The 24,686-nt window shown below is 46.4% G+C and overlaps 7 protein-coding genes across 7 annotated transcripts; 5 read left to right on the top strand and 2 right to left on the bottom strand.

The window, feature by feature from the left end:
• Positions 1 to 286: 286 nt before the first annotated feature.
• On the top strand, positions 287 to 3,034 carry F5Y00DRAFT_159704 (cytochrome P450). The gene is made up of 5 exons (XM_048004679.1): positions 287 to 945; positions 1,001 to 1,255; positions 1,308 to 2,021; positions 2,070 to 2,151; positions 2,202 to 3,034. Exons 1-5 carry the CDS (start codon positions 825 to 827, stop codon positions 2,890 to 2,892), a joined length of 1,863 nt encoding a protein of 620 aa, XP_047861858.1. The 5' UTR covers positions 287 to 824; the 3' UTR covers positions 2,893 to 3,034.
• A 3,774-nt stretch (positions 3,035 to 6,808) lies between these two features.
• F5Y00DRAFT_272601 (uncharacterized protein) lies at positions 6,809 to 9,463 on the top strand (the record flags this gene model as incomplete). Its single annotated transcript, XM_048013009.1, has 5 exons — positions 6,809 to 6,835; positions 6,905 to 6,997; positions 7,072 to 7,980; positions 8,047 to 8,321; positions 8,380 to 9,463. The coding sequence occupies 5 exons, from the start codon at positions 6,809 to 6,811 to the stop codon at positions 8,906 to 8,908; spliced, it is 1,833 nt and encodes a 610-aa protein (XP_047861857.1). The 3' UTR covers positions 8,909 to 9,463.
• Positions 9,464 to 11,139: 1,676 nt separating this feature from the next.
• Positions 11,140 to 12,346, bottom strand: F5Y00DRAFT_265110 (uncharacterized protein; the record flags this gene model as incomplete). Its single annotated transcript, XM_048011754.1, has 2 exons — positions 11,140 to 11,566; positions 11,811 to 12,346. 2 exons carry the CDS (start codon positions 12,344 to 12,346, stop codon positions 11,140 to 11,142), a joined length of 963 nt encoding a protein of 320 aa, XP_047861856.1.
• Positions 12,347 to 14,583: 2,237 nt separating this feature from the next.
• F5Y00DRAFT_254985 (terpenoid synthase) lies at positions 14,584 to 15,800 on the bottom strand (the record flags this gene model as incomplete). Its single annotated transcript, XM_048010238.1, has 2 exons — positions 14,584 to 14,745; positions 14,802 to 15,800. 2 exons carry the CDS (start codon positions 15,798 to 15,800, stop codon positions 14,584 to 14,586), a joined length of 1,161 nt encoding a protein of 386 aa, XP_047861855.1.
• Positions 15,801 to 16,325: 525 nt separating this feature from the next.
• On the top strand, positions 16,326 to 17,415 carry F5Y00DRAFT_245231 (endoplasmic reticulum-based factor for assembly of V-ATPase-domain-containing protein). Its single transcript, XM_048008949.1, has 2 exons — positions 16,326 to 16,620; positions 16,691 to 17,415. The coding sequence occupies exons 1-2, from the start codon at positions 16,366 to 16,368 to the stop codon at positions 17,234 to 17,236; spliced, it is 801 nt and encodes a 266-aa protein (XP_047861854.1). The 5' UTR covers positions 16,326 to 16,365; the 3' UTR covers positions 17,237 to 17,415.
• An 87-nt stretch (positions 17,416 to 17,502) lies between these two features.
• On the top strand, positions 17,503 to 19,035 carry F5Y00DRAFT_159560 (uncharacterized protein). The gene is made up of 3 exons (XM_048004678.1): positions 17,503 to 17,710; positions 17,765 to 17,788; positions 17,839 to 19,035. Exons 1-3 carry the CDS (start codon positions 17,661 to 17,663, stop codon positions 18,590 to 18,592), a joined length of 828 nt encoding a protein of 275 aa, XP_047861853.1. The 5' UTR covers positions 17,503 to 17,660; the 3' UTR covers positions 18,593 to 19,035.
• Positions 19,036 to 21,908: 2,873 nt separating this feature from the next.
• F5Y00DRAFT_272597 (DUF1793-domain-containing protein) lies at positions 21,909 to 24,488 on the top strand (the record flags this gene model as incomplete). The annotated part of the gene is made up of 1 exon (XM_048013008.1): positions 21,909 to 24,488. The coding sequence occupies one exon, from the start codon at positions 21,909 to 21,911 to the stop codon at positions 24,486 to 24,488; it is 2,580 nt and encodes an 859-aa protein (XP_047861852.1).
• Between the last annotated feature and the right edge of the window lie 198 nt (positions 24,489 to 24,686).

Genomic DNA, 24,686 nt, shown 5'->3' with positions numbered 1-24,686 from the left:
TATTCTAACTGGCGTACTAATAAGTAATAAGACTACGCACCTGCTCATTTTGAACGAGTCCATACCATTCGAGGTAAAGTCGATAGTGTCACAACTTTCACTATCTATAATCACCAGTTGGACGATCCATGACGTTTATCTAATTTTCTGCCCTCTCCACGAAGACTAAATTGGGGACTAACCAGTTGTTAGATCCCACTGCGTCCCCAATTGGGGCTCCCTTCGATCCAACCTTCTTGCAAGGCTACCCGTAACCTTATACGCGCCGACTTAAGGTGCTGTAACCCTCCACTACGAAGAACATTTTTCGAGTCCTCGTCTTAAAATTGCAGGTCTGGCCCCGGCCTGTGGCAATCCGCGTGATATAAGTGAGCTATTGCTATTCCTGTACGAGTCTTGAAACATTAGCTTGGTTGAACCTGGGATGGTCAAATCCTACCTCCAGCATCCTCTCGGAGAGAACCCGAAGCTACAGTATTATAGTATACTCCATTTATGAATTCTTCAGTTTGATTTGCTACTAGTCTGCATCGTGAGACAAGCTAAATCAAGGCATTCCAAGCCACACTCGCGGAATGGACTACACCGCACGAGCTGAGGGCCAGGGGGTCCATTTTAGACAGGATGAACTCTCCCTTGAGATAATATGTTGACGAAGGTGGCTTGACCAGCCGTATAGGTGTCAGAGGTGTCAGAGTTGGTTATCTTATAAAACCACGAGGAAGAGACGCGTTGCCAGCATGGTTTAGCACCTAGCCGAAGTCCTTAGGCCTCCCCTTCTCATACTATCGCCTCGACTCCTAGGGAGCTTCACGACGTTCAAGATGGCTATGGTTTCTTGGCTTATAGTTTCGATTTTACTGCTATGCTTGGTACACATAGCGAAAAAAACAAACGACAGACGTAGGATCCCGCCTAATGCTCGACCACTACCCGGACCGAAGTGTTAGTCTTCATAGCCTCTTATTCTCACGAGGTGCCTTCTTCTAACTTGATATAGCCTTGCCTCTGATCGGCCGCGTACATGATATTCCGGTGAATTCATCATGGCTGAAGTTCTACGAATGGAGTAAGGAGTATGGCCCAATATACCAGACCAAGATGTTTGGTACGGTCCACGTCTGGATTTCAACAGAACGAATCGCAGTCGATCTGCTCTCGCGGCGGGCACGCAACTACTCAGACCGTCCACAGATTCCTGGCCTTCCTGATAATCGAACAAGCGGACACTATCTTGCGCTGTCGGGGCATAATGGTAGGCAGGAACATGATGATAAAATGTCATTCCTCGCTAATATGAGATATAGCTACTTGGAAACGTCAGCGGAAGCTCTGCCAGCAGTTGATGAGCGTGTCGGCTAACGCCTCACTATATTCTTACCCGACAAAAGAACGAGATCGCTTCTTATTCCTCCTATCGCGTGACCCCTCACAATATCGGGAATATGTCGAGCAATTCACATCGCGCACGGTAGCGCGGCTCTCTTGGGGTAGCCCCCATCCTGCCCAGCTTTTACGAGTGACGACTTCCGGTCTCCTCGAAACCATCTCCCCCACAGGCGCCCTGCCTAACGCCATACCCTGGCTTATGCACATACCTAGATTTATAAGCCCGTGGAAGCAGAAAGAAAACGCTCGACATAGACTTGAAGCTGGCCTTCTGAAGGGTAGCGTTCGGTACGTACACGACCGCATGAGCGAGGGGAAGGCCGAACCAAGTTTTGTACATACGTTCATAAATGAACCGAGAGGCCTAAATGATAAGAGTAAATGGGGCGACGAGGCCGAAGCTACGTATGTTGTCGGGCAAATGGCCATCGCCGGAGCCTTGACGATTGGAAGTCCGATTCAGAGCTTCATACTTGCCATGCTGCATTATCCCGACTGGCAGAGAAGGCTCCAAGATGAAATCGATACCGTGTGCGAAGGAAGGTGTCCCGAATGGGAAGATCGTGAAAAGTTGCCGATGCTTCGTGCCGCTGTGAAGGAGACGGTTCGGTGGCGCCCCCCAGTTCCGACAGGTAGGTCATCTACTGCGATCAAATGTGCTTTTCATTGACGCTTAGAAGGAATCCCACATGCCATCGAAAATGATGACGTATACGATGGTTACTTTATTCCTGCCGGCGCTACTATTCACGCCCTAGAGTGGTAGGTCTAAGATGACCATATTTTAAAATGTCTCTCTAACCCGTCATTAGGGCTATTACCCGCGACGAGTCCGTATATCCAGACGCGGATACTTTCAATCCTGCTCGGTGGCTAGAGCCGAAGTATCCTACCTATAAGGAGCCACTTTCTGTACACCCAAACCTCAACGGATTCAGTCAGTTCGGCTTCGGCCAGCGCACGTGCCAAGGCGTTCCAATCGTAGAGCAAGATCTATTCTTGACGATGGGCGGGATGGTGTGGGCTTTCAATCTCCGGAGAAAATGCCGGGAAGACGGTAGCGAAATACCCGTGCACTGGAATGACTACACGCCGTTACTCATAGCCAAGCCAGCGCCATTCGAGTTTGACGCTGAAGTCCGAAGCAAGATCAAGGAGATAGCTCTAAGACAGATGTGGGAGACAGGCAAAGGCGAAGACGACGAAGAGGAAGAGCAAAACGAGCTCCTTGTACAGACACGAAAAGAAGATCTCGTAGATGTAGAGGCAACGGAGTCAGCACACGAAGATGATACTGCGAGTGATCGCGGTAGCGAGACAAGTGTTTCGGGATCACTCGCAAGATCTGTTTCATCAATTAGTATGGAATCTGATAGTGAGTCCGGGGATGGGGATAGTTCTACAGGTAGTCCTACACCAGCGTCCAGATTTCATTTATCGAAACGCCGGGCAATGATGGCAGCGGAGATAGGAGAGCAAACTGTACAACAGCAATCGGAATGATAAGGACGCTGAATGAGGTAACTATAGGATGTCATGGTATGGCATAGTATGGTGCGGCATATGTTAGTTTAAGGGGGAAATACATAGGTTAGCGGCAGGTTAGCTATCGGTATGTGAATAAACATTCGTTTTGACGTCGAAACTGTTGAATAGTCGATTTTACTAACAATCTTATGGAAGTCTATCATCTCTTGTCCTTTCTAACTTGCCTATATAAAGCACTTAGTCTACCTAGATAGGTATATATTATATAGATATGAAGACCCAAGTCATAAACGTTCGCGGAGAATCGAGGGTTCGACGGTTCCTGTACGTATTTTCTACTCGATCAAACGTCGTATCTGTTGATCATGAGCGATAGCTCAGTCACGGTTGTGTTAGATGAGTCGTATATGCAATTTTTCATAATCTCCGAGAAAATCCCTACCACCTCTACCCGTGCTTACCTTCGTATCCGGAACTACAAGTTGGCAGCACATGAGAGCTTTTATCACTCCGGTCTCCTCCTCGACCTTTTGGTGCTTGATGATTCCTGTTGGATGGTCTCAATTCGAGCACTTCCGAATTGTGAGAACATGTGAGTTTCGAGGAGTTTCCTAAATTGGTATAGGTAACTGTTCCTTTTTTCTTTTTTTCTTTTTCTTTTTAGCATGCTGAACGTCCGTCGTGGCCGGTGGAATTGGGTTGGTGGATTTACTTTTCTGGATGGGTCGTGGTCAAGTAGAGTCAAGCTGTCTTGGATGAAGCGTACCTAGTATCATTAGTCCCTGTTTCTTGTGAAAATGTGAGAATTTTTAGTATAGGTATTTACTAGATGCCGGTAGGCAATGGGGCATCGTCATTATACAACTATAGACGAGCATCTAGTGCCTCTTCAGTCTTTCATTTAACTGATTACTCCTGAAAATTTTCATCCTACGGAATCTTTTTCTACTTTTACTTCTGCTTTACCTGTAATCTATAAGCGCAACATCTATGAACTCGGAATAGTTCATATAAATTTGAATTAAATGCAGGGTTGCAGGGCGTCTTTAGACGTAAAAGACTGAACTGTAAGCGAGATACAACAACACCCATAGGAATCAAACCTCAAGTTGCTTAATAGGTCTCAACAGTATTAAGGAAGGGTCACTAGCCGGAGCATCGGGAACCAACGGTAGCCCAACCATTCCCGACGACCTGCCTGCCAAGGAACAATAGGGGCTGAAAAATAAGGGGTAGAGTTGAGAAAATCCGCGGAGTAGGTCGGAAATATCTGCAAATAATGAATGTAATATATGAGTAAAACCTATGGAACTAAGATGAGAGCATCCGGAAGTATAAGTAATCGTAGCATTACGATTGCTTGGGCTTCGAACACAGCGGTCAGTTTGAAGGATGAGAATGCCAGGTCTCTCAACTGAATGTTAGCTAATAGACACACTGACGCGCCAAGCTATTAAGTCCTTCCTCATATGGCATCACTTCAGTAAGCATGGTTGAGATCAATACTGTCGTACCATTGTTTGCTTGCGTGTCAGGCTGTGGCCATAAAATATATACTATGTATGCGAGCGCTTTCGTGGGAGGTATCTCGAGTTCGTCCATATATGTAGCCCGGAAAATAAGCCATGTAACACTGGTTTCCGAGAATTGGCCAGAATCAATAATAATTAAACAATTCGTAACGAGACGCTATAGACTTGGAGGACGTAATAGGTAGTTTGATGATGAGCAGGAGTTGTCATCGGTAATAGGTACGCCAGATTTGCGTGGCGTTAACTAGGGTCTGGGCATCGCCGTCATTAGATAAGATGGAACAGCGTAGGAGACGATGCCATGGATTGGATCAAGATCGAGAAAAGATGGGGTGTAAAGTACTAAACAATAAAGATGTAACTACTAGAATAAGGCATTCGAGGTACAAATGTTATATCTCTCAAGTATCTACTTGAGCTAAACTACAAACGGATATACTTAGGTAGCTAAGCTATTTAAGACCTAGGTAGGTATTTAAAGCCGGCATGGAATATCCATGTCATGACCCGCAGTAGGTAACTTGTGCGACCCGAGATACGGGGTGTGAACTAGGGTAGAAGGCAGCTGCTAGGCCGATATGTATGTACAGCTGTGTAGGTAGGTATGTATTCCGTAGCCTGCTTTAAATGCTTGTAGCAGAGGTGTTCGCCTATTCTCCAGATGTTCCTCTGCTATGCAACCTTCACTATTTTCACCACTACATAATGTACAGCTTACATACAACCCACGGTGGCAGATCAGCGTAAATGACTTGTCATTTCCACAATTTCCTGTCTTCCACCAATCTTTCGCTAGCCAATGCATCGTTGCGTCCAAATACTCTCCTATCATGTCAAGATGATGTTTGATGTTCTGGCGAGTAACAAGCCACTTGGTCCCGGCGCTTGATTTCGGCGATAGAGAATTATTATTGTGATATAATCCGTAAGGATAGCGACAATGGGTGTCCGATCTGATCGGACGGTTGGCCTATGTAGGTATTCGTCCACCTCACCACCTATATACACTGAGGTACATATTCGAAATGCGTAACGTACAGAGGCTTTTATTTCCGAACATCCGGCCACTTCGATACCTCGCGTGTGATAATTAATCGTATTAGGCACGCTAGCAGGTTCGAAGCGTCGAGGCTGGCAAGGTACAGAGCGCAATAGTACACAGTAGCGGACCGGTAAATGACCAGAGACCCCATCTGCTAGGAACAGCCCTACTCATTGCTGGTGGCTCCTTGTGGAGATTCGTCCACCGCCGGCCGATCGAGCATGGTTGCTTTCAGCAGAGATATTAACATAAAAAAAAAAAAAAAAAACAACGGGCCAGACAAGAGGTACATAACAACCTTAGATCTATGGAGCTGAACTCGAATAGCTGAGCTTTGGCTGGTACACAGACCCATCCCAGCATCCTGACCCATCGCGGCGAGCGGGATGCTAGTGTATTTGCTATCCCTGTCTGCCGTCCAAAATATTCCCTGATTTATTACGCTATAGGTGTATTCATAATCATAAATCCTATGGATCTGTCAGGTCTACCTTAGGTCCCTGATTTGTCTGCACGCCCAGCATGGGGTTGGACATGGCGAAACGCCATCGCGAATTCTGAACCCCTCACCTCGATCGAAGGACGTTAGCGAGTTCTGTCAATCTATTCGTCCAATTTTTTCTTATTCACCAATCTCGTTCAAGGTAGAAGAGGAAGAAAAAAAAAAAAAAAAAACTTTCCGACTATCACGACAGATACCGCCAGCAACACCCCCTGTATAGTTTCGTTACCTATCGTTGTACATATCCAATGGCTGCTACTTGTTAATCACTTTACTTATTCCCAATTCTCCTTTCAACATCACTGTTACCGGAATCTCCATCTCGAACCTTCTTTGCGAGCATACGACCTAGTTCTAGCGCCTTATTAAGATCTCGAAGCCGTCTTCAAAGTGTCTTAGGAACTGCCAGCAACCCCCCTTACGCTAAGCCTTATTTCTCATTACATTTCATAGACCGATTGTGGATAAGCCGGACGACCCGCCAATACCGAACTACGCTCGTACTTTGCTCGACATCTATCAGATTTGATTATTTGATTATTTGATTATAGTATCTTAACCAAAACAATCTACTACCTTTGATCCAGCCTGCCTGCTTAAGAGAGGTGTTGATAGAAAAGAGATTAGAGAGGAAATACCCGTCACCGTATATCTCGGGTTGTGGCAGTAGTGGCCACTTAAATCCAATTGCTGATCGGCCGCCATCGACCTTTCGATATCATTGGCAATCCCTCGTCCATCCACCTTACTACCGCATAGAATTTTTTATCTTCGAGAAAAAGAACCTAAAAAAAATAGTCGCTGATTCTCTAATATCTTCCCGTCGGTCTGTAGTCAAATAAGAATCCGTCTCCAATGGAATCTTACACGCACGCGCCCAGCGTTGCGCCTTCGATCTCGAATCCATCTCCCGCGTTATTAAATGGCCTTGGCTCGGAAATACTCAATCAGCCACCCCACTCAACATCGATTCCCTCTGACTCGGGCGCTGTCGATTCACGGGCATCACCCCAGAATGCTGTGCAGGCCGCTTGTCTTGCATGTGTGAGTCTAGAAAATGTTGACTTTCATAATGAAGCTATTAACTATGCTAACTATACATGTTTTTGCGAAACTAGAGGGGAAAGCATTTAAAGTGTGATGGGAAGTATCCGTGCTCGCGCTGTCGAACATCAGAATCTGAATGTGTCTACGTGGCTTCTCGTCGCGGTTATAAAGGACCAAGAAAGAATGCGGTCCCAAACCCAAATAAGCGTCAGGCAACTGACTCTCCGCCCTCCGCCGGTGGCGATAGTTGTCCGATGCTGCTGGGTGCGACGGTTTCAACCGCTGCGCCTCCGAGTTTAAGGACCTTTAATCCGGCCATGGCAATCTCCGAGTCGCCTGCAACGCCATTTGCACCCCCTGGCATGAACGGCCTTCAATTGTATAGAAACCCTTACCTTAACGGTACTAATGGTGCTCTGGTAGAGGCCAGCTCGCGACCACAGACTGTTCCGGAGCGCTGTATCGATGCGTTCTACTACTTTTTTTATCCTGGTCACCCTGCTGTTCTACCAAAGGATTACCTGCTCAAGATGTCGAAAGAGATGGACCTTAGTCACTTGCTCGCAGCGATGAGGTGGGTTGGGTCCTTATATATTGATGCCGGTCCTGCCCGTGCTACGTTCTTCGAGGAGGCCATGCGTTTGGTCTACGCTCCAAACGTTGTCAAGGATGGTTACTTAGTCCAAGCCATGGTCATCCTCCTTATAGGACTAGACGGTAACTGCCAACAGGAAAGGGCACGCGAAATTCTCTCCGACGTCGAGCGGATCGCCATAGAAATTGGCCTCTATACGAGGGGCTACGCTGCCGCGCACGGAGGCCACGTCCCGAGGCTAGAAGAGAGTTGGCGACGGACGTGGTGGGACCTATTCGTTGTGGACGGAATGGTTGCCGGAGTGCACCGTCATACAAATTTCCTCCTCTTTGATATCGTGGCTGATGTTGGTCTTCCGTGCGAGGAACATGAATACACATCAGGAGTATGTTCACGTTCTGATGAGTATTGACACCTAAGAATACATTAGCTAACAGACCAATTCTGGTAGAATATCCCGCGCCCGATGTATTTAGAGGACTTTGACGATCAGATTTTCTCCGGTGAAGAACGAGAGTTCTCATCGTTCGCCTACCGCGTTGCATCCATAAGGAACCTTGGGCGCATGATGCGACTGAGCGGTTATCCGAGTGACGAAAATGTTAACAAGATCGAAACCTTGCTTTCTAACTGGAGGATGCACTTGCCACAGTCGAAGCAGCACAGTCTGAACAAGAACTGCCAGCCAGACGAGATGATGTTCCAAGCCCATATGATTAATCATGCGTAAGTGATGGTATGCAACCTCGCGGAGCCGTCTATACTAACAAGATGGACTGTGTAGCTGCTCGATAATGTTGCACCAGCCTCTTTCACAGCTAGACTCGTCACCGGCGCGCGAAGTAACGGCTTGCGCGCCACATCGGGCGGTCGAGAGCGGTGATCATTTCAATATCCACACCAGGCATATCATCACGGCCTCGTGCGAGATCAGCAAGATGGTTACGTATAACGTGCCAATCACTAGCCATACGCATTTTTTCACGTGTGTGCTGACCCTTTCCTCAATCGTCCACCTTAGCAAATGGGCCCTCGAGTACCTTATCCAAGACGAAGACGAACTTCGACAACGAATTCGACTAAATATCGGAGCTCTAAATAAGCTCAGTGGCGTCTGGAAGGCAGCCAGTACGGCGTCAAGCCAAGTAAAGGGCGTCGCGCAGGAGATCTACCGCGCTAAGAGGGCGCAGCAGAACAACCCTTCGTTCTGGGTCGGGTTCACGCAGGAAGAAATTATCAGTAGCATGGCGGCCGACGAGGGCATCATGTCCGAGATCAACACTATGCTCACGAGCGCACCGAGTGCACCTTGAAATAATGAAGACTGGCTGCTCTATTCGGCATCGTGATAAAGTCAGGACAGTCGAGTACCATCCATTTCAATAAGGAACCGGTCGTGAATGGGTATATTATCTGCGCCATTCAAGGTCCAAGCTAGGTTATATATAAGATATGGGGGGCTCATATAAATGATGAGCTGCATGGTGAAGGTTCAGAAAATTCGTAAAATCTGCAGGCCTCAGCAGTGCTGAGAAATAGGTGCAGCAAGTGGGCGGGATAGCAAAATAAAGGGAAAAAAAAAAAATAAAAAAAGGCTTGACGAATAAGATATAACTATCGGTTTGATGATAACCAGGATATATATGTACTTACAAGTGGTCTCTCCTTCTCGCCGTATACGCCTATTTGCCTTTGGCACATTAACAATGTTTAACAGAAGATTGGATACAGACGGGTAATGTTTATATAATATCTATTCAAGCTACGGTGTGGTAGAATGATAATAACAGATAGTGCTTGCATAGCGGCAGGTCTCTTGCTCGTATTTTAGCGCCTAACATAGATGATATAGTACAAGCTTAGCCATGTGGTAGCGTCGAGAGAAGGAGGTCTATTCGCCTAGGTACTAGGCCTGCATCTTGCTTACAGAGCGGAGCGGAGCAGGTCGCCGTCCATTACCATGTTTTCTTTGCTTGTGGAATCGAAAAGTCGACATGGTCAGAAGGACTAGCGACTAACCTACATGAGATCGACGCGGCGATGTTGGGTTAGAATTAGTGAACTGACGCACGCCAACCATGCGCCAGGTTCGACCATACCTATATAAGGCCATAGTAATAGGTAAGTAAAGGTTGGGTATGACAGGTAGCATGACAAGACCCGATAGGATGGTTGGGGGCGTTTTGGGGGGCTTGCGACCCGTCACCCAAGAGTGTGGTCTTGATGGATCCCATTAATAGGCCTGCTAAGGAGTTCTATGTTATGCATGTGTCTATTATTGCTTCACGCGTTCGAGTACCTAGCATTTACATTTCCAATAACTGTGCGGTATTCTTGACGTATTTCTTTCTAGATATCTCGACTAGAAATCAACTTAGCTATGTCAATGTTCTATGAGACTTCCCCTTTTTCACAGAACTACCTCCAAGTCTATTAGCACAGGTCCCCATCCTATATGTCCCCACTAGTTCGCCGGGCCTAATATCATAGCCGATGGATTCCCCGGGTGGGAACATGCATAGACGGCGATGTGGCGGGGTCTTGAAAGGTTGCCGGCGGGAATCCTCTTTTTTAAATGATGCCCGTCCCAATTATATTCATCCTTCGATATCCACAACTTTATATCGGCCACCTGGCGGTTACTTTAATACACTAAATGCCGTAGATATGCACTATGGCTCACCAATCTCCCACTTGGCATGATATCTCATGGTCTAAACCGACGTCTCCGTTATTATCAGGTTACTCCCATCGCATGCAAGTTTCACAAACTCACTTAGGAGTCACTCGGCATGTTGGTTAGATTACCAAGCTCACCGAGCTCACCGACATTTCTTTTTAAGCCTATCTCTATCGCCTTTTTAACCATGTCTTAGGTCTATGCCTCATCTGCACAGGAGGATCTTCTTAGCTACCTATCGCTTGTTAACTAATAAGCGATAGAACGCCGATATTTCATTGTTTGGAAGCCCGAGTTTATGTTTGAGAGGAGACCGACGGCTTGAACGCCTAGAACATCGCCGATGCTAAGGCCTCGGCTACCTTCGAGCCAACCGGGCCTAAACTACATGTTCCCGCGATGCAGAATGGTGCCATGATCTTACGAAAGCATCGCCGAGGCTTTCTCAAGTCGCTGTCTAATTATTGAGCATATAACTTTGCTTTGCCTGTCAACTGAAGTATTATTCATTTGAATTGTCTCGCTGGAGGTATGAGGAGATTTTTAGTGGTAAAGTTTCCAGCTTTACTAAATATTTCGTATGTAACGCTTACTGCCGTAGATAGTACACAGGTGTATCGAAGGTATCTTGTCAAAGGTATCTTGAAGGCTCTAAGCACCAATGCTCCTATCTACTGCCATCTAATCCCCAGTCCAGCATCTATTGATGAATAATAACAATATGGGAATCCCGACTCTGGAACGCCTCGCTTAAATTCAGAAAAGCCCATCCGACCTCCGTTGCACCGTTATCCCTTTTTCCCTCTGCTAACACCCGTATAAATGCTAGTACTCTGCTCTAAAAACGCAGTATCCCTCCTTTTTTTAAGACCCAGCAAGATTCATATCTTGTAATTGCGCGAAATACCAATTAGGACTTGAGTTGGGCTTACCGAGCTTACTTTTCAGCCAGCACTCGGTCGAGCCCTCATAGTTACCCCAGCCTACACCGACGCATCCCGGATGGTCGCCGCAGGCGTCGATGCACTGAGACATGCTAGCTTTATACATATGCGCCAAGTCTTCGGCGCCACCGTCCGAGTTATAGTCGCGTCCGCACTGCACATTGAACGGCTTAGAACTGCCCCGTGATACGTACACGGTGTTATTATTCTGTGGGCAGATCACAGGGCCCGGTATTAAGGTTCCTGTGAAGCTTGGCGTCGGCGATACCCTTGTGGATGACGGTGTCGTCGACGTTGGGGTAGTGGGCGTCGACGATACTGACGAGGATGAAGATGACGATATGGCACTACAGGAAACATGTGTTAGTTTATTGCATCTATTGGACGCCGCCTTGGAATGCCAAACATCATCTAGCTCCTCGAATCATCATCGGCGATGGCTCGTCCGGCTGACGTGAGAGGAGTATACCTCTTACGGCCTTTCTCATGATCGCTGACATGATGTCGTGTTTATCTTACGCCCCATACTGTGCGATCACTCAGGTATTTCATGACCAAGGGAAAATAGCACCGAAAGAAACTGAAACACACCTTGAATTTTCGGCGGCAGAGACGGCGACGGAGCTGCTTTTTCTCGTCCCTAGACCGACACCAAGACCAGCTGCGATAGCGACAACTAGCAAAAATAACCCAATGGCTAAAACAATGAAGAATGTGTTCCGCCGAATGCCGCATATTCTCTGATCTTCCATCCGAGGTCGTAGTGGCATCGTTGGAGAATAACCCCTCTGTGATCGGTAGTCAAACGTATTTTCGGGCGAACCGGTCCATTCGCCGGAGAACGTCTTAGCCACCGGCGGGGGTGACCTAATAGGTTGTTGATTCGAGACCCAGGTCTGAGTGCGTGCGATACCATCCTGATGATATATAGTCGCTAGCGGTGCTTGAGGAGAACTCGCTGGTGACGAAGTTTGCGATTGAGAATGCATCGTATTATATTGCTGTTGATGCGCTTGAGTATAAGCTTGCTGGCCGTACCCGTACCCATTGCTATGGTTATACGTATTGTACGCATCGTAAGCCCCTTGCTGCTGTGGCTCTTGTTGCGGGCCCAATTGGTATGACATTGCTCGGCGTAGAATTATCAGTATCTTGAGCTTTCATGATAAAGTAGCCGTGAGAGAACATTCAAAGGTATAAATGCGGGAAGCAAGAGCGCAGAAGTAGACGAGTGGTGACAAGCTTACATATTATTCCTTCTCGAAGAATACCTACATAGGCTAACATAGCATCGATTCTTACATACAGAACTGACATGCATGCCACTCCACTATCGAGGCTACTGTCTACCTTCGTATATATGTATGTATGTATGTATGTATGTATGTATGTATGTATGTATGTAGGTGGTGAACTATTCTGTTTTAGATCCCCGATGCTACCCCAGCTTTGCTGACCGAATGTGTGTATGACTTACGGGTTTTCAAGATGATGGGAGGTCGCCCACTAGGTGAATAGCTTCCCTGTAGACACCTGAAAAACTTGACTATTTCGAATTGAGTAAATTTCTGCTAGATATTATAGTATTCTGTCTCTCTAAGTCGGCCTTAGAAGCCAGACACAAATTAGTGATTCGCTTCTTATATAAGTCTAACGTTAAGATGTCGCGGAGTTTATGATACATACCTATAGGTAGTTTCAAGCAACACTGTGTTCTATTGCATAAGTACCTGTATCTCAGGTATCCAAGCCCCTGTTACATGGAGGTGCAATGTATGGTCGGTGGTACGATGGTGCAGCTCGCGAAGTTACAACAGCTGCAGCGAACCTTTTCTCGTGGCGTCATCACAAAATATGGGGGAATCATGATTCCATAAGTAAGATAGGGCAGAACTATATCTGTATGAGGAGCTTCAGGGAGGCTTAGCTGAACCAATCAACAGTCTTCGCTATCATCAGTTCATAATCGTTCATGGACGAATCTTTCACAGCCAACGCGCCAAGAACAAATCGAATATATTTAAGCTCTTAGGAACCGCCTTACCCGTGCCACTACAGCTGAACATCGCGGGGCCAGTCGGTGAGCCTGCCACTAGGCAGTTGACCCTAGTTATGGTGTGGAGAGCTTACAATGACTGATAGCCTACGAGGGTCCCTGGACGACAGGGCCTTTTCACCAATCAGGCCCCCTTGGTTCTTTACGGTGAATCCGAGTTTACACTACAAGAATTCAGACGAAGATTATCTATAAATAATTGGCATGATTATATAGAAGCATAGTGGGATATCAGGGCTTCAAAAGCTGAACCGGTTACTCTACCTTATATAAAAACACATAGCCATAAGATCAAGAAACTCTATGGGCTTATTTAAGACTTGAGTACCTGTTAAGACACGAGCATTTGCAAGTATATTAAAATCAAGCGTCTCGGACAAAAGCCTCATGATAAAGTATGCGGTATGAATCTAAGTTTATAACGCGCTTCCTCGTAAGGAACCGTATGGTTTCCGAAGAAGGTCCTACTACTGTGCGTTTTACTCTCAATTCTGTAAGTATTTCTATCGACTGAAGCCTCCCGGATGTTGAGCCATCTGCCCCTACTTGACATCATCACGAAGTAGACTGGAAGACATTCGATAACTCATCAAGAATCCCGATAATACCTCGTTCTATCCTCCTCGGATCCCTCGAGCATTTTCTATACATTTCTGCGAATCCTGTACTTCTATCCCCTTTAGTAGCTGGCTCGTAACAGTGCCTATAGAAATAATAGATCGTCTACTCTGTTTGATTAGAGCCTCTCGACGACCTAAATACGCGGTTATGCTTGGGAAAGGACGAAGCGTTCCCAGAAGTAGCTATTGAGGAAGCAGGCTGCTGTAACTGCGTGTTTTCACCCGGGTCACGTAAACACCATCCACTTCATCCCCGAAGAGCACGTCGAGCTATCCCCACGAATTATGCGAAGATCAGGGCTAAGAACTTAAGGATTATCTGAATAGGTAAGATGCCGGTCTCGTTTCAGGGTGGAGCGGATCACGCTTGTGTTAAGCCGCGAACGTACGTTATTACGTTTTCACCGAACAAGGGCTATCTTATGGGTGGATGCTTGGGGGGTCTTGGGCGAAGTATATCAAAATGATCGATCTTACGTATTGCGAGATGTGATTCCGAAGAACGGATGCCCAATTTCCAATGCTGAGTTTGGTGGTTCTGTCTATACATGAAGCCCATAATTCTACAGTTTGATGTAATAAAGGCCGTTCGCCGCGGCTATGTCTTAAACACGGCTATAACAACGCCCAACTACATGACCATCTAACACCATTACGTTTGCAGGTGATAATCAAGGTCTAAATGGTATTACTTTTGGCGTTTTAACGTGTTCATAGCCATTTCTATGAGGCCATCTTTCGCCTCGCTATGCGGGAAGTCTTTAAGGGCCGCGATAGCTTGTTGTGAATAATCCTCTGCGAGCGCTCTCGTCTGCTCAATTCCATCGCTTTTGTAGACTAGCTCCCGCGCCTATAGACAAGATTAGCATATCAGATTGCAATATAGTGGTCGGCAATGCGGTTTACCCTTTGCACATCGCCCTCTTGTCCAAACTTCCTCCCAACCAATACACTTAACTCGGGTGTCGTCTTCCACGCAAATAATAAAGGCGCGGTCGCAAGACCTAACTCTAAATCGGCTCCGGCAGGTTTCCCCAGATCACTCCCGGATTTGGTATAATCCAACATATCATCTACTAATTGGAACGCGAGACCTAAATTCTTTCCGTAGGAGTAGGCAGACTCAACAGTGGCCGCGTCTGCTCGACCGAGAAGCGCGGCCGCGCGGCACGATTTGGAAATTAAACTAGCCGTCTTAAGATATGTCTTTTGCAGGTAGTAAGTAAATATTTCCTCGGACCATTTGGGGTTCCGCTCGTCGCGCGCTGTGTTTTTCAACTGCATGAATTCGCCTTCGACTAGGTTTGCGATCACCGTCGCTAAGAGCTCCACAACCTCGGCGTTGCGCAGCCGGGCCAAAGCAACGGAGGCCCTCCCCAGAAGAAAATCGCCAGCCAAAACAGCCATCTTATTTCCGAATTCGAAGTTGGCGGAAGGAGACCCTCGACGTGAGACAGAATGATCTATAACATCGTCGTGAAGGAGCGACGCGGTATGAATGAGCTCTGTAATCTCGGCTAGTCGGCGCTGGGAGGGAAGGACATCACTGTCTGAGCCGGGTTGCGACGAGAAGTCGGCGTGGGGTGAGGAGGGGTTGGCATCGGCAAGGACACTGAGGGGAGATATTGAAGAGTCTATCGTGACAGGTACTGTATGCGGCGAAGAAGACTCTGGAGCTTTAGGACATAATGAGGTAGCTCTTGACATAAGTAAAACTATTAAAGGCCGCACATGTTTTCCTTCGGATTGTGTATAATATTTTGCGACTCGATCTAAAGAAGGATGTCCCGAACCCAAAAGCTGTCGTATATTCCCTGTTAAATGTTTCATTTCCTTGGCGACGACTCGTAGCGGGTCTATAGGTAATTCGGACTTGGTAGCTCGAGTAACAGCTTTAGAGACCATATTCGAGGCAACGGAAACTGCAGCTGCCCATGCTGAGGATCTTCTGGGACTATTATGGTAAAGAGATCTGGATATACGTATCCTAACCTCTAAAGATGTCGCCCTCCGGCAATCCGAGCATGACGAAAAAACTGAAGATCGTCCGGTGGTGGCCGTGCGTGCTTTAGAGAGCACCGAAGCTCCTGTTCGGAGTTGCATAATAACCGATTTCCTGGCCTTGGGGTTAGTACAAGGGCCCAATTGGTCTATGGGAGTCGTAAATTAGGTGGTCGCAGCATTGACGATATAATGATGTAGTATATGGGAGCTAAAGATTACGAAATATTAGTTTTGCCTTTTTTTTTTTTCGAGGCAGTCGATGCTGACTACACGATAAAAAATACCGATAGTGTGGCTGTTAGTAATGTTAGTATTGTGGCTGGAGCTATCGCTGATGTTAGCCAGATGGAATCTTGTTGAAAGGTACCTAGGTACAATACCTAAGCTAAAGCTTTAGTTCGTCGCATTCTATTCAATCATAGGTAAGTTGCTTTCTACAATAACATGTTCAACACCATTTCACAATATGGTACTCCTCACTATGACCCCCTCCATAGTGGAGGCGATCAATCAATCTTTTAAACCCGGATTTGACGATATTGCAATGAGCAACGACGAACCTTTACTAAAAGACCCCTCGGTCGGAAACCCAATAAGTCACGGACAGATAATTGATATATGGAAACGTCTTAAGGATGAGAACGATAATACCACAAGACTAGAACAATTGCTTCGAGGTGCGACGGTCTATGCACCTCCCCCGCCACCGAAGCCAGAGCCGGTCCGTCCCCTATACCTTATCACCGGGTATCTACCTAGGTATCTATATTTACTAACCCTGATGTCCATAGACCGAAGAGTATAAAGCATTAATGGCCCGATTACGTCACGAGGAAGAAGAAAGATCATACGAACGCATGTTAAAGAAAGCTCCGCCACGAGAATCATTTGCGCGCAGGTTTCCCTCGGATCCCATGGCGCATTCGTTCGCTGAAGTCAATCGGCCTTTCAGGGCTTCGGACATAGGCGAAGACATCGAACATGGCGATATACAAAAGCAGATAACCCTGGTCATCAACTTCCTGGTTAGCATATTCGGCTGCGGTGTTGCGCTCTGGTTAGCTGCCAGGTGGTGGGGCGTTCCAGCACGACTATTCTTAAGTTTAGGTGGTAGTATCATCGTTGCTATCGCTGAAGTTGCTGTCTATTCTGCTTATACATGGAGAATGGCAGAAGGGGAGAAACAGCAAAAGAAGATGAAAGAAGTGAAAAAGATCGTTCAAACATGGGTTGTTGGAGAAGACGACAATGTTAAGGAGGGTTCCGTCGAAGAACTTACACTAGAAAATATGGAGCCCGAAACGAACATCCGCCGAAGGACAAAATGGTCAACATAAGTTCACTAAAATATGCTACATCCTGTCTAAATTATAAATCGCACCGGTCTAGGTTAGTATTATCACTTTTGTCTTACGCCGTTGTGATGGTGAGATTGTCTTTTCAAACTGGGTGGACAGCTGCTAAGTTGGTGATGTCACCTGCTGACGGTCGAGTAGGGATCCTAGGTAGGATGTACACTATGTACTTCATATACAAAATACCCCACATTCGCGTTTTTGAGGCGCGTTTATATGGAATCGATATCAATTTACGCGTCTCCCTTCCATATCTTGGTATTCATCCTCCACTTTGGATATTTTTCTTATGCATCGTCATACGGAATTGAATCGGCTCTACGATTGACTCGATTTTAACATTAATATATTTACCTCTCTTCTTAATTAATACCTCTATATTTGGATTTGAAAGGGCAATCTCTGCATGCCAATAGACATGGATTCGCCCACCTCGGAGGTACGAACCGAGTCGAGGTACGCATATCTATATCCAATTGAGTATCTAGTGTGTTAATGTTAGCATTGCAGAGCCGCGAGGAAACCCAAACGCAAGTTAGTATAGTATAACTATTTATATGCGATCTGGGCGCTAATATATATAGTCGAGTTCTTCGAACTTATGGAAAACGCACTTCAACGAGTGAACCGCCACAACCTACCCCGAAAAGGCGATGCATCGAGGATATCAACAAAGCTATAATATCGAACGATGAGGCAATAGAGTCGACATGTGATGCCGGCATTCCCCCTTCGCCTATACTACCTCCCGTTCAACCTATAAGGAAAGGCACGATTATGAGCTACTTCAATGTGGTTTCTTCGTCGAGTCGCGCGCTCAATTCGTCGGAGCCATCCTCTGAGCCAGTTGATCCCATAAATACACCTCCATCATCCCCTCCTATGCCTACCCTGCCGCGGAAGAATCGACGAAGACTCACCACTCGTATAACATCTCGAGCTACATCGGAAGAATCGAACGCGGGAGAGACGATAAAAAAGGATGGAGAAAAGGAAAGAACGAATGACGTTGATATTGGGTCGTCCATGTTGTCCACCGGCTCAGCAGCAGTTTTATCAGAAGTTTCCTCGGAGATACTCAACCTACCGGTCACAGAGCAAACAAATCTGCCAGACATTAAGAAGTGCGAACGGAGCACGAAGAAGGCTTCCAAACCCGCTACAGTACAAACGACGTTAAGTCTTTCAATGGAAGATAAAGGGTTCATTGAATGCAACGAATGCAATATGCTATACAACCCTCTACACAAGCAAGATGCGAAATGCCATGCTAGGCGTCATGCGGCAATGCTCAAGGCGAAATCGAGTATCTATGACAATAACGAAATATTGGATTGAATGGCATCATCTCATTATGAGGAACCACACCGCCGTTCAACCTATTTATCATAATAATCAATATGCAGCTTTAAGCCGTCCAACTTAAAACATAAGTTAGCTAACAAATACATCTACCTACTTAGGATGTGAATATTTTTATCTATGATAGGAGGGATACACGCTGAGTGGTAGAGCAAATATCGTACTGTTTACGAAATATGCGGTATCGACGCATTCCAATTCACCCTCTATTCGATGTGCCTAGGCCGATATCACAGCGGACGGGGCGTCTTTCCTATCGGAATACCCAGCACTATTGTTAGAAGCAGAGTTTGAGGTCACCTTCATACACCCGCACGATCATCCGCAGCAGAAAGATTGGGAGAAAAAAGTAAAAGTACCGCAAAAGGGCGTTTGCGCAGTTTGACGTCCATTGAGGGATAACGACCTCCGAAGTCGCTCAGTAGTCCGGGACACAGAATCGGCAGTGTATGGGAGATAAGTCACGCATGTATCACGGCCTTCTCGTTACGAGGCGTTTGCGCCCGTGTAGATCCAAACGGATCGTACTCCTTTGGAATTGTCTTCCAGGCACTAGTCAAGCCAAGGGTTCGAGTGAATGCAATACGGAAGGACATATTCTCTAGCATGAGTTACCAGGTATCTACCTGTGGGGGGTGAGCTGTTCAAACCGAGTAATTGAGGTCGGCATCACGGCTTTCAAAGTTCAGCCGCAGCACGATCAATCTAACGATAGGCGAATACTAACGAGCCGTCGACGAGATTTTCCTCTAGCATCATGTCGGTAAATCTTGGCATAAGTTGTGTTAGCACTTGGGCAATATTTCGTCGGCATCCCTCTTTTTCCCAGCCGCCGATCCAGCGAACGTCATTTAATTATAAATGAAAATCAGTTCGTTCCTTGGAAGACCAACACCATCGTCTCCCCACATTAAAGGCACATGTAAAACCTCCGGATATTATGATTATGGGACTTTTTGGTTGGGACGGGCGAAAAGCAGGCGAATTCGCCTCTCACACTTTCCTTCCTCTTGCCCCATCAATTGCTTTAATGCTTCAGATGGTGAACATAAGCAAAAACATTCCTAGATGATCATAGCCCCCACCTACATGTAAGGATCATTGCCGACTAAACTTTGACCTTGTGTCAATTTCTGCCCGACTACCACATTGTCTATCAGTCAGTCGTAGAGATCGCTAGTATCATTCTTCCATATGATCTTCGTCCTCATGGCATTAGATTACTACGGTTTTTAATTTAAGTAGTAGGTAAGCCAGCAGCAGACACGGTATTTGTGTCCGTATGCCAAGGGTATACGCAAACCGTTGCGATAGCTTTCATTCTATAAGCGGCATTTTCTTCATTATGTTGAAAAGTCACGCGCTTTGAGCTCAACCTCACCGGGCTAAAGATCCATAAGGGATGGCTAAAAGGCGATATCATCGTGGTCGATGCGAATCTACCACGGCAATTCGTGCGGCAACTCCCGGGCGTCAAGCTAATGGATCTTCGGGACGATACTGAGTATACTATTGTTTGGGATCAGGTACAGAGAGGATTGAATTAGGGGAAACGTATTACACCCAATGCAACCTGCGTACCCGCATCAGGAACGCGAAGCATGAGCATGTGGTATTCCTATACGAAGTATGCTAACTCTAGGTTTAATTTATCCGAAGGCGATTCCATATCATCTGCCTTGCGGCTAACGTGAATTTCATATACATATTGCGTTTCTCCATCACCACCTAATATGCGCAATGGATAGGAGCAGTGTTAGGTGAACAGACGTATGCCGGCTAGTGCTACTACCTACAAGTGACCTGGATGTTTAATAAAATAAGTCAATATAAGCATATAGTTCAGACGATTATAAGCATGGTTACCTACCTAGGTAGATTAGGTACCTACGGTACGTTTTCTTCATAAGGCTGTTGAATCGCGGGGCTCGCCGTTGGTGGAGGGGGGGCCTACGGGCCGGCCATGTGGTGTGGAATGTGTAGTTCCGACTAGAATCAACTTCTGTATAACATTATAACATATTAATCACGGGTGTAACACGTGCCTGAGAACAATAGTGTTAGATACCAGGTAGATAGGTATATATTCTCGTGATGAAATACCAAGCAACTCTACTTTACGTACGACACAATCACCTATTTTAACTAAGGTGCCCACCCAATCCGCCAACTACCCATTACCCATTAACACGCTAGGCAACCCAGGATTGAAATTGCTTGGTCAGCTCACTTCGGATGAACCCATGAACTTGAGGGCTTTTGTAGGTATATTGCGTATAACCCGGGTTGTGGACACTACTCCACAACAATCAATCAACAATCAATCAAGCATCGAATGGATACGCGGTCCAGAACATAGTTCCTCGTGCCCCTCCCGTAGCACAAATAGTTAATTACCTAAAAGGGTAAATTCAGATGCAACGTAGCCAATCACGTTGAGTGAGCACTAAACTATCCACTCAGCGTCTGATAACGGTAGTTGCGTGCCCACTTACATCCCGTGTAACTGGGATTTGATATACACCCAACCTCCGTGTATGTACTACATAGGTAGGTAAATGCTCTTTCGCATGTGGTAGAATCAACAAGTACATGTAAACTCTAGTGATGTCAGTCCGTCGGCGTTAAAGCAGGTACAATACGCCGTACGCCTCAAACCAGTAACCTCAAACCCAAATACTCTTCTCAACTGTAAGACGCCTTTCGTAAATAGCAATCATTATTTGATGGCTACTACCTTTAACACTTTGGGCCCTTCATCTATGTAGTGGAATCAATTTTCCCTCACCGAGAATATAATAAGCTAGGTACATCTTACACATCCGGGAATTATGGAAATTGAATCTCTTTCGTTGCATCCTACAGGACCACCATCATCTATCTACTCAATATCTCTGAATTTTCCTAGAATTCACCAAGAAATTATTTATATTGAGATATTACTTGCTGCTATCTTCCGATCAACCATACATTAAATCTTTTCATATGGTTATGCAGCGGTCGTTTATTACCCTCCAGTCCTAAATCTCTTCCTTGCCCACGTCGAATAATATCGGCTTCCCGTTATTGGAGACTCATCCGCCTACTCCGAAATATCTTCCCATTCATGCTATGGATGTCGTTATTTACTTTATCTCTACATAGCGAAAGGTGAGTAATATTGTGTATTCATGAAGTCATATACGTGCCGTGCTGCACTTCGTGATGTAGGTATAATTCGACTACTGGTATCCCTAGGGGTAGACTGATCTAACACGTTTTCTATATCTAAGGATAGGACGCTAGAACAATCATGCCTACCTTTCATAACTTGGCTATTGGAGCCTCTTGTGCCCTTACAGCCATCTTGCCTAGTGTCCTAGCTCAAACCCCCTTTACTAATTTCACTATTTATCCAAATGCCGCCGCCGCCGCAGATGCCCCAAAGTATTACCCCTTAAGACCACCAGCTATCCCCTTGGCTGTCAGGTCTCCTTACACTAGCGCTTGGTCTTCTACCGCTGGGCAAGGAGCGCTAAGTAATCGAAATCCCATATTCTGGTTTGGCCAGGGTTTAGGATGGGAAGGAATTGTGGTAGTCGATGGCAACTCGTTCGAGTACATGGGCACTTCCATTAATGATTTTCCGGAGTTACCATACTTCAATACGACGATACCCCTCGAAGTTAGGTTCGATTCTCAATATTCGAACTTTACTTTCTTAGCTGGTCCGGTAATTATTACCGCCAGCTTCTTCTCACCAGTTACGCCAAATGATATCTGCCGAAGCTCTATTCCTCTTAGTTATTTAACTACTACCGTCCAGTCAAATGACGGCCGTCCACATCATGTGAAATTCTACTCTGATGTGAACGCTCAGTGGATTGGACTGGGGAATGAATTCGACATCATAAAGGAGTTCCACACCGGCCCTCTAAGTGGGAATGGAACAGGAAATTCAACTGATGTCCCAACTAGCTGGATCCTACGGCCAAGATCTCCCGAACTCTTTGCTGAGGCCTCACAGGTCCCTCGATGGGGAAATTTCTCTTTCACTACAAGCTCTGCTAGAGCTGCAAACTTTTCGTACCAAAGCGGATCAGCTACGAGCGTCCGGTTTGGGTTTGTTAACAATCGCGCTCTCAATGATAATGCTGGCTCGGCAGCTCGCGGCTTTGGGAACCAAGAACCTGTCTATGCCTTTGCTCATGACATGGGTGATGTGATAGAGACTTCCGTTCGCTATACCATCGGCTCAATTCAGAACCCAATTGTGAGATATCTCCACAAGGGTGGATTGTCAAACTTGGCCCCATGGTGGGAGAAATGCTACGGAGAAATGCACGATATGATACGTTTTCATTGGAATGATTTCGATACTGTCGCAGCATTAGCCAACGAGTTTGAGACGCAGCTTCGAGCTGATGTCAATGCTTTCTACCAAGGGAACGAGCCTCCAGTTTATATCAATGGCACAGCTGTCGTTTTTACTAACGATTCATCTTATACAGCGCAAGATGTCCTGAACGGAACCGATCAATATGGACAGCAGTACATATTTGACCCCAGTTCAGCTTACGGATTCCTTGAACCAACTAATGCTACTGGTATCGCGGTTCCTTTCGTCTCGGAGGCGGAATCGTATTACGCGATTGTAGCGTTATCAGCCAGACAGGTCATGGGAGCTTACGTTCTTGCTGTCCCCCCATCGGTGCCCAACAGCTCGAGTGCAGATGATAACGTAGAGCCACTCATGTTTCAAAAGGAAATATCCAGTAATGGCAATATCAATACCGTCGACGTCCTTTATCCAGCGTCGCCATTTTTCCTTTACGCAAACCCAACCCTACTCAAATATATCTTCCAGCCTTTGTGCGAATTACAGGGGGGTGACTTCTACCCCAATACCTACTCGACACATGATATCGGCGCTCATTTCCCTTTGGCAACTGGTCACGTTGAAGGCACTGATGAGTACATGCCGGTGGAAAACAGTGGAAATTTCATCTTAATGGCTTATGCATACTACAAATTTACTGGCGATTCGAATTGGTTGGTGACTCACTACGAACTATTGTCTCAGTTTGCCCAATATCTGATCGAGTTCTCGCTCGTCCCTGCGGCACAACTCAGCACAGACGATTTCGCCGGCGAACTCGCGAATCAAACAAACCTCGCTATTAAGGGCATCGTTGGCCTGCAAGCTATGTCTTCCATTTCTAGAGTTGTAGGAAACCCAACCGATGCTGCCAAGTTTTCCGACAAGGCGACGTCGTACTACGATCAGTGGGAAAATCTCGCGATTGATCCGTCTGGGAAGCACACGCTCCTAGCCTACCAGTGGAGATCTAGCTGGGGTCTACTTTATAACATCTACTTTGATAAGCTCCTAAACATGGGGCTTGTCAATCCAAAGGTCTACGAGATGCAATCTGCTTGGTATGCGAGTGTGTCGCAGACCTTCGGTGTACCCCTGGATAACCGACACCACTATACCAAATCCGACTGGGAAATCTGGACGGCGGCGACCTGTTCTCCCACCACGAGAAGACTTTTCGTCAACGCCGTTGCCTACTGGCTAAACGAGACGACCACCAACCTCCCTTTCTCCGACTTATACGAAGTAGTAGGGACGGGTGAATACCCGTTGCAGATAGACCACTTTAGTGCCCGCCCTGTTGTTGGTGGTCACTTTGCCTTGCTGACTCTTGGGAAGACCGGACAGCTCGCTAATGCTGCGGGCGGAGATACGACAGGAAGCTTATTTACGAAGAATGGCACCGAAGCGTTGCCTACCCCTGAAGCACCAAAGACTCCGGCTTGGTATACGGGCAAACCGTATAAGCAACGGGCTGTCAGAAAATCACCACTTCGGCTAGATGAGTTGCGCTAAGGGACGATCACATTCACTCGTGACAGACAGTTCACCATAGGTAGGTACCTATGGTCGATTAAAATTGCGCATGGTCGGCGGCGCCGGTATATCATGGCAAGCGCGCAGATTAACTTTTCGATCTTGTCTTCATCTCTTTTTCCCAGTATCGGTTACGCATGGAAGATATATCTAAATAGCGTTGATAGACTCGAAATA

Source organism: Daldinia vernicosa (genome assembly GCF_022497035.1).
Source record: "Daldinia vernicosa strain CBS 139.73 unplaced genomic scaffold F5Y00scaffold_50, whole genome shotgun sequence".
NCBI lineage: Eukaryota > Fungi > Ascomycota > Sordariomycetes > Xylariales > Hypoxylaceae > Daldinia > Daldinia vernicosa.
The sequence above is the reverse complement of the archived record's forward strand: the minus strand, read 5'-3'. Positions and strand labels throughout refer to the sequence as shown.

Excerpts from the sequence above, each read along its gene's own strand:
- F5Y00DRAFT_159704 (XM_048004679.1), top strand. The coding sequence starts at position 825 with ATGGCTATGGTTTCTTGGCTTATAGTTTCGATTTTACTGCTATGCTTG. Across the intron at positions 2,022-2,069 it reads GCGCCCCCCAGTTCCGACAG|GAATCCCACATGCCATCGAA; the intron begins GTAGGTCATCTA and ends GACGCTTAGAAG. Across the intron at positions 2,152-2,201 it reads ACTATTCACGCCCTAGAGTG|GGCTATTACCCGCGACGAGT; the intron begins GTAGGTCTAAGA and ends ACCCGTCATTAG.
- F5Y00DRAFT_245231 (XM_048008949.1), top strand. The coding sequence starts at position 16,366 with ATGGTACTCCTCACTATGACCCCCTCCATAGTGGAGGCGATCAATCAA. Across the intron at positions 16,621-16,690 it reads CGCCACCGAAGCCAGAGCCG|ACCGAAGAGTATAAAGCATT; the intron begins GTCCGTCCCCTA and ends TGATGTCCATAG.
- F5Y00DRAFT_159560 (XM_048004678.1), top strand. The coding sequence starts at position 17,661 with ATGCCAATAGACATGGATTCGCCCACCTCGGAGGTACGAACCGAGTCG. Across the intron at positions 17,711-17,764 it reads GAGGTACGAACCGAGTCGAG|AGCCGCGAGGAAACCCAAAC; the intron begins GTACGCATATCT and ends TTAGCATTGCAG. Across the intron at positions 17,789-17,838 it reads GCGAGGAAACCCAAACGCAA|TCGAGTTCTTCGAACTTATG; the intron begins GTTAGTATAGTA and ends TAATATATATAG.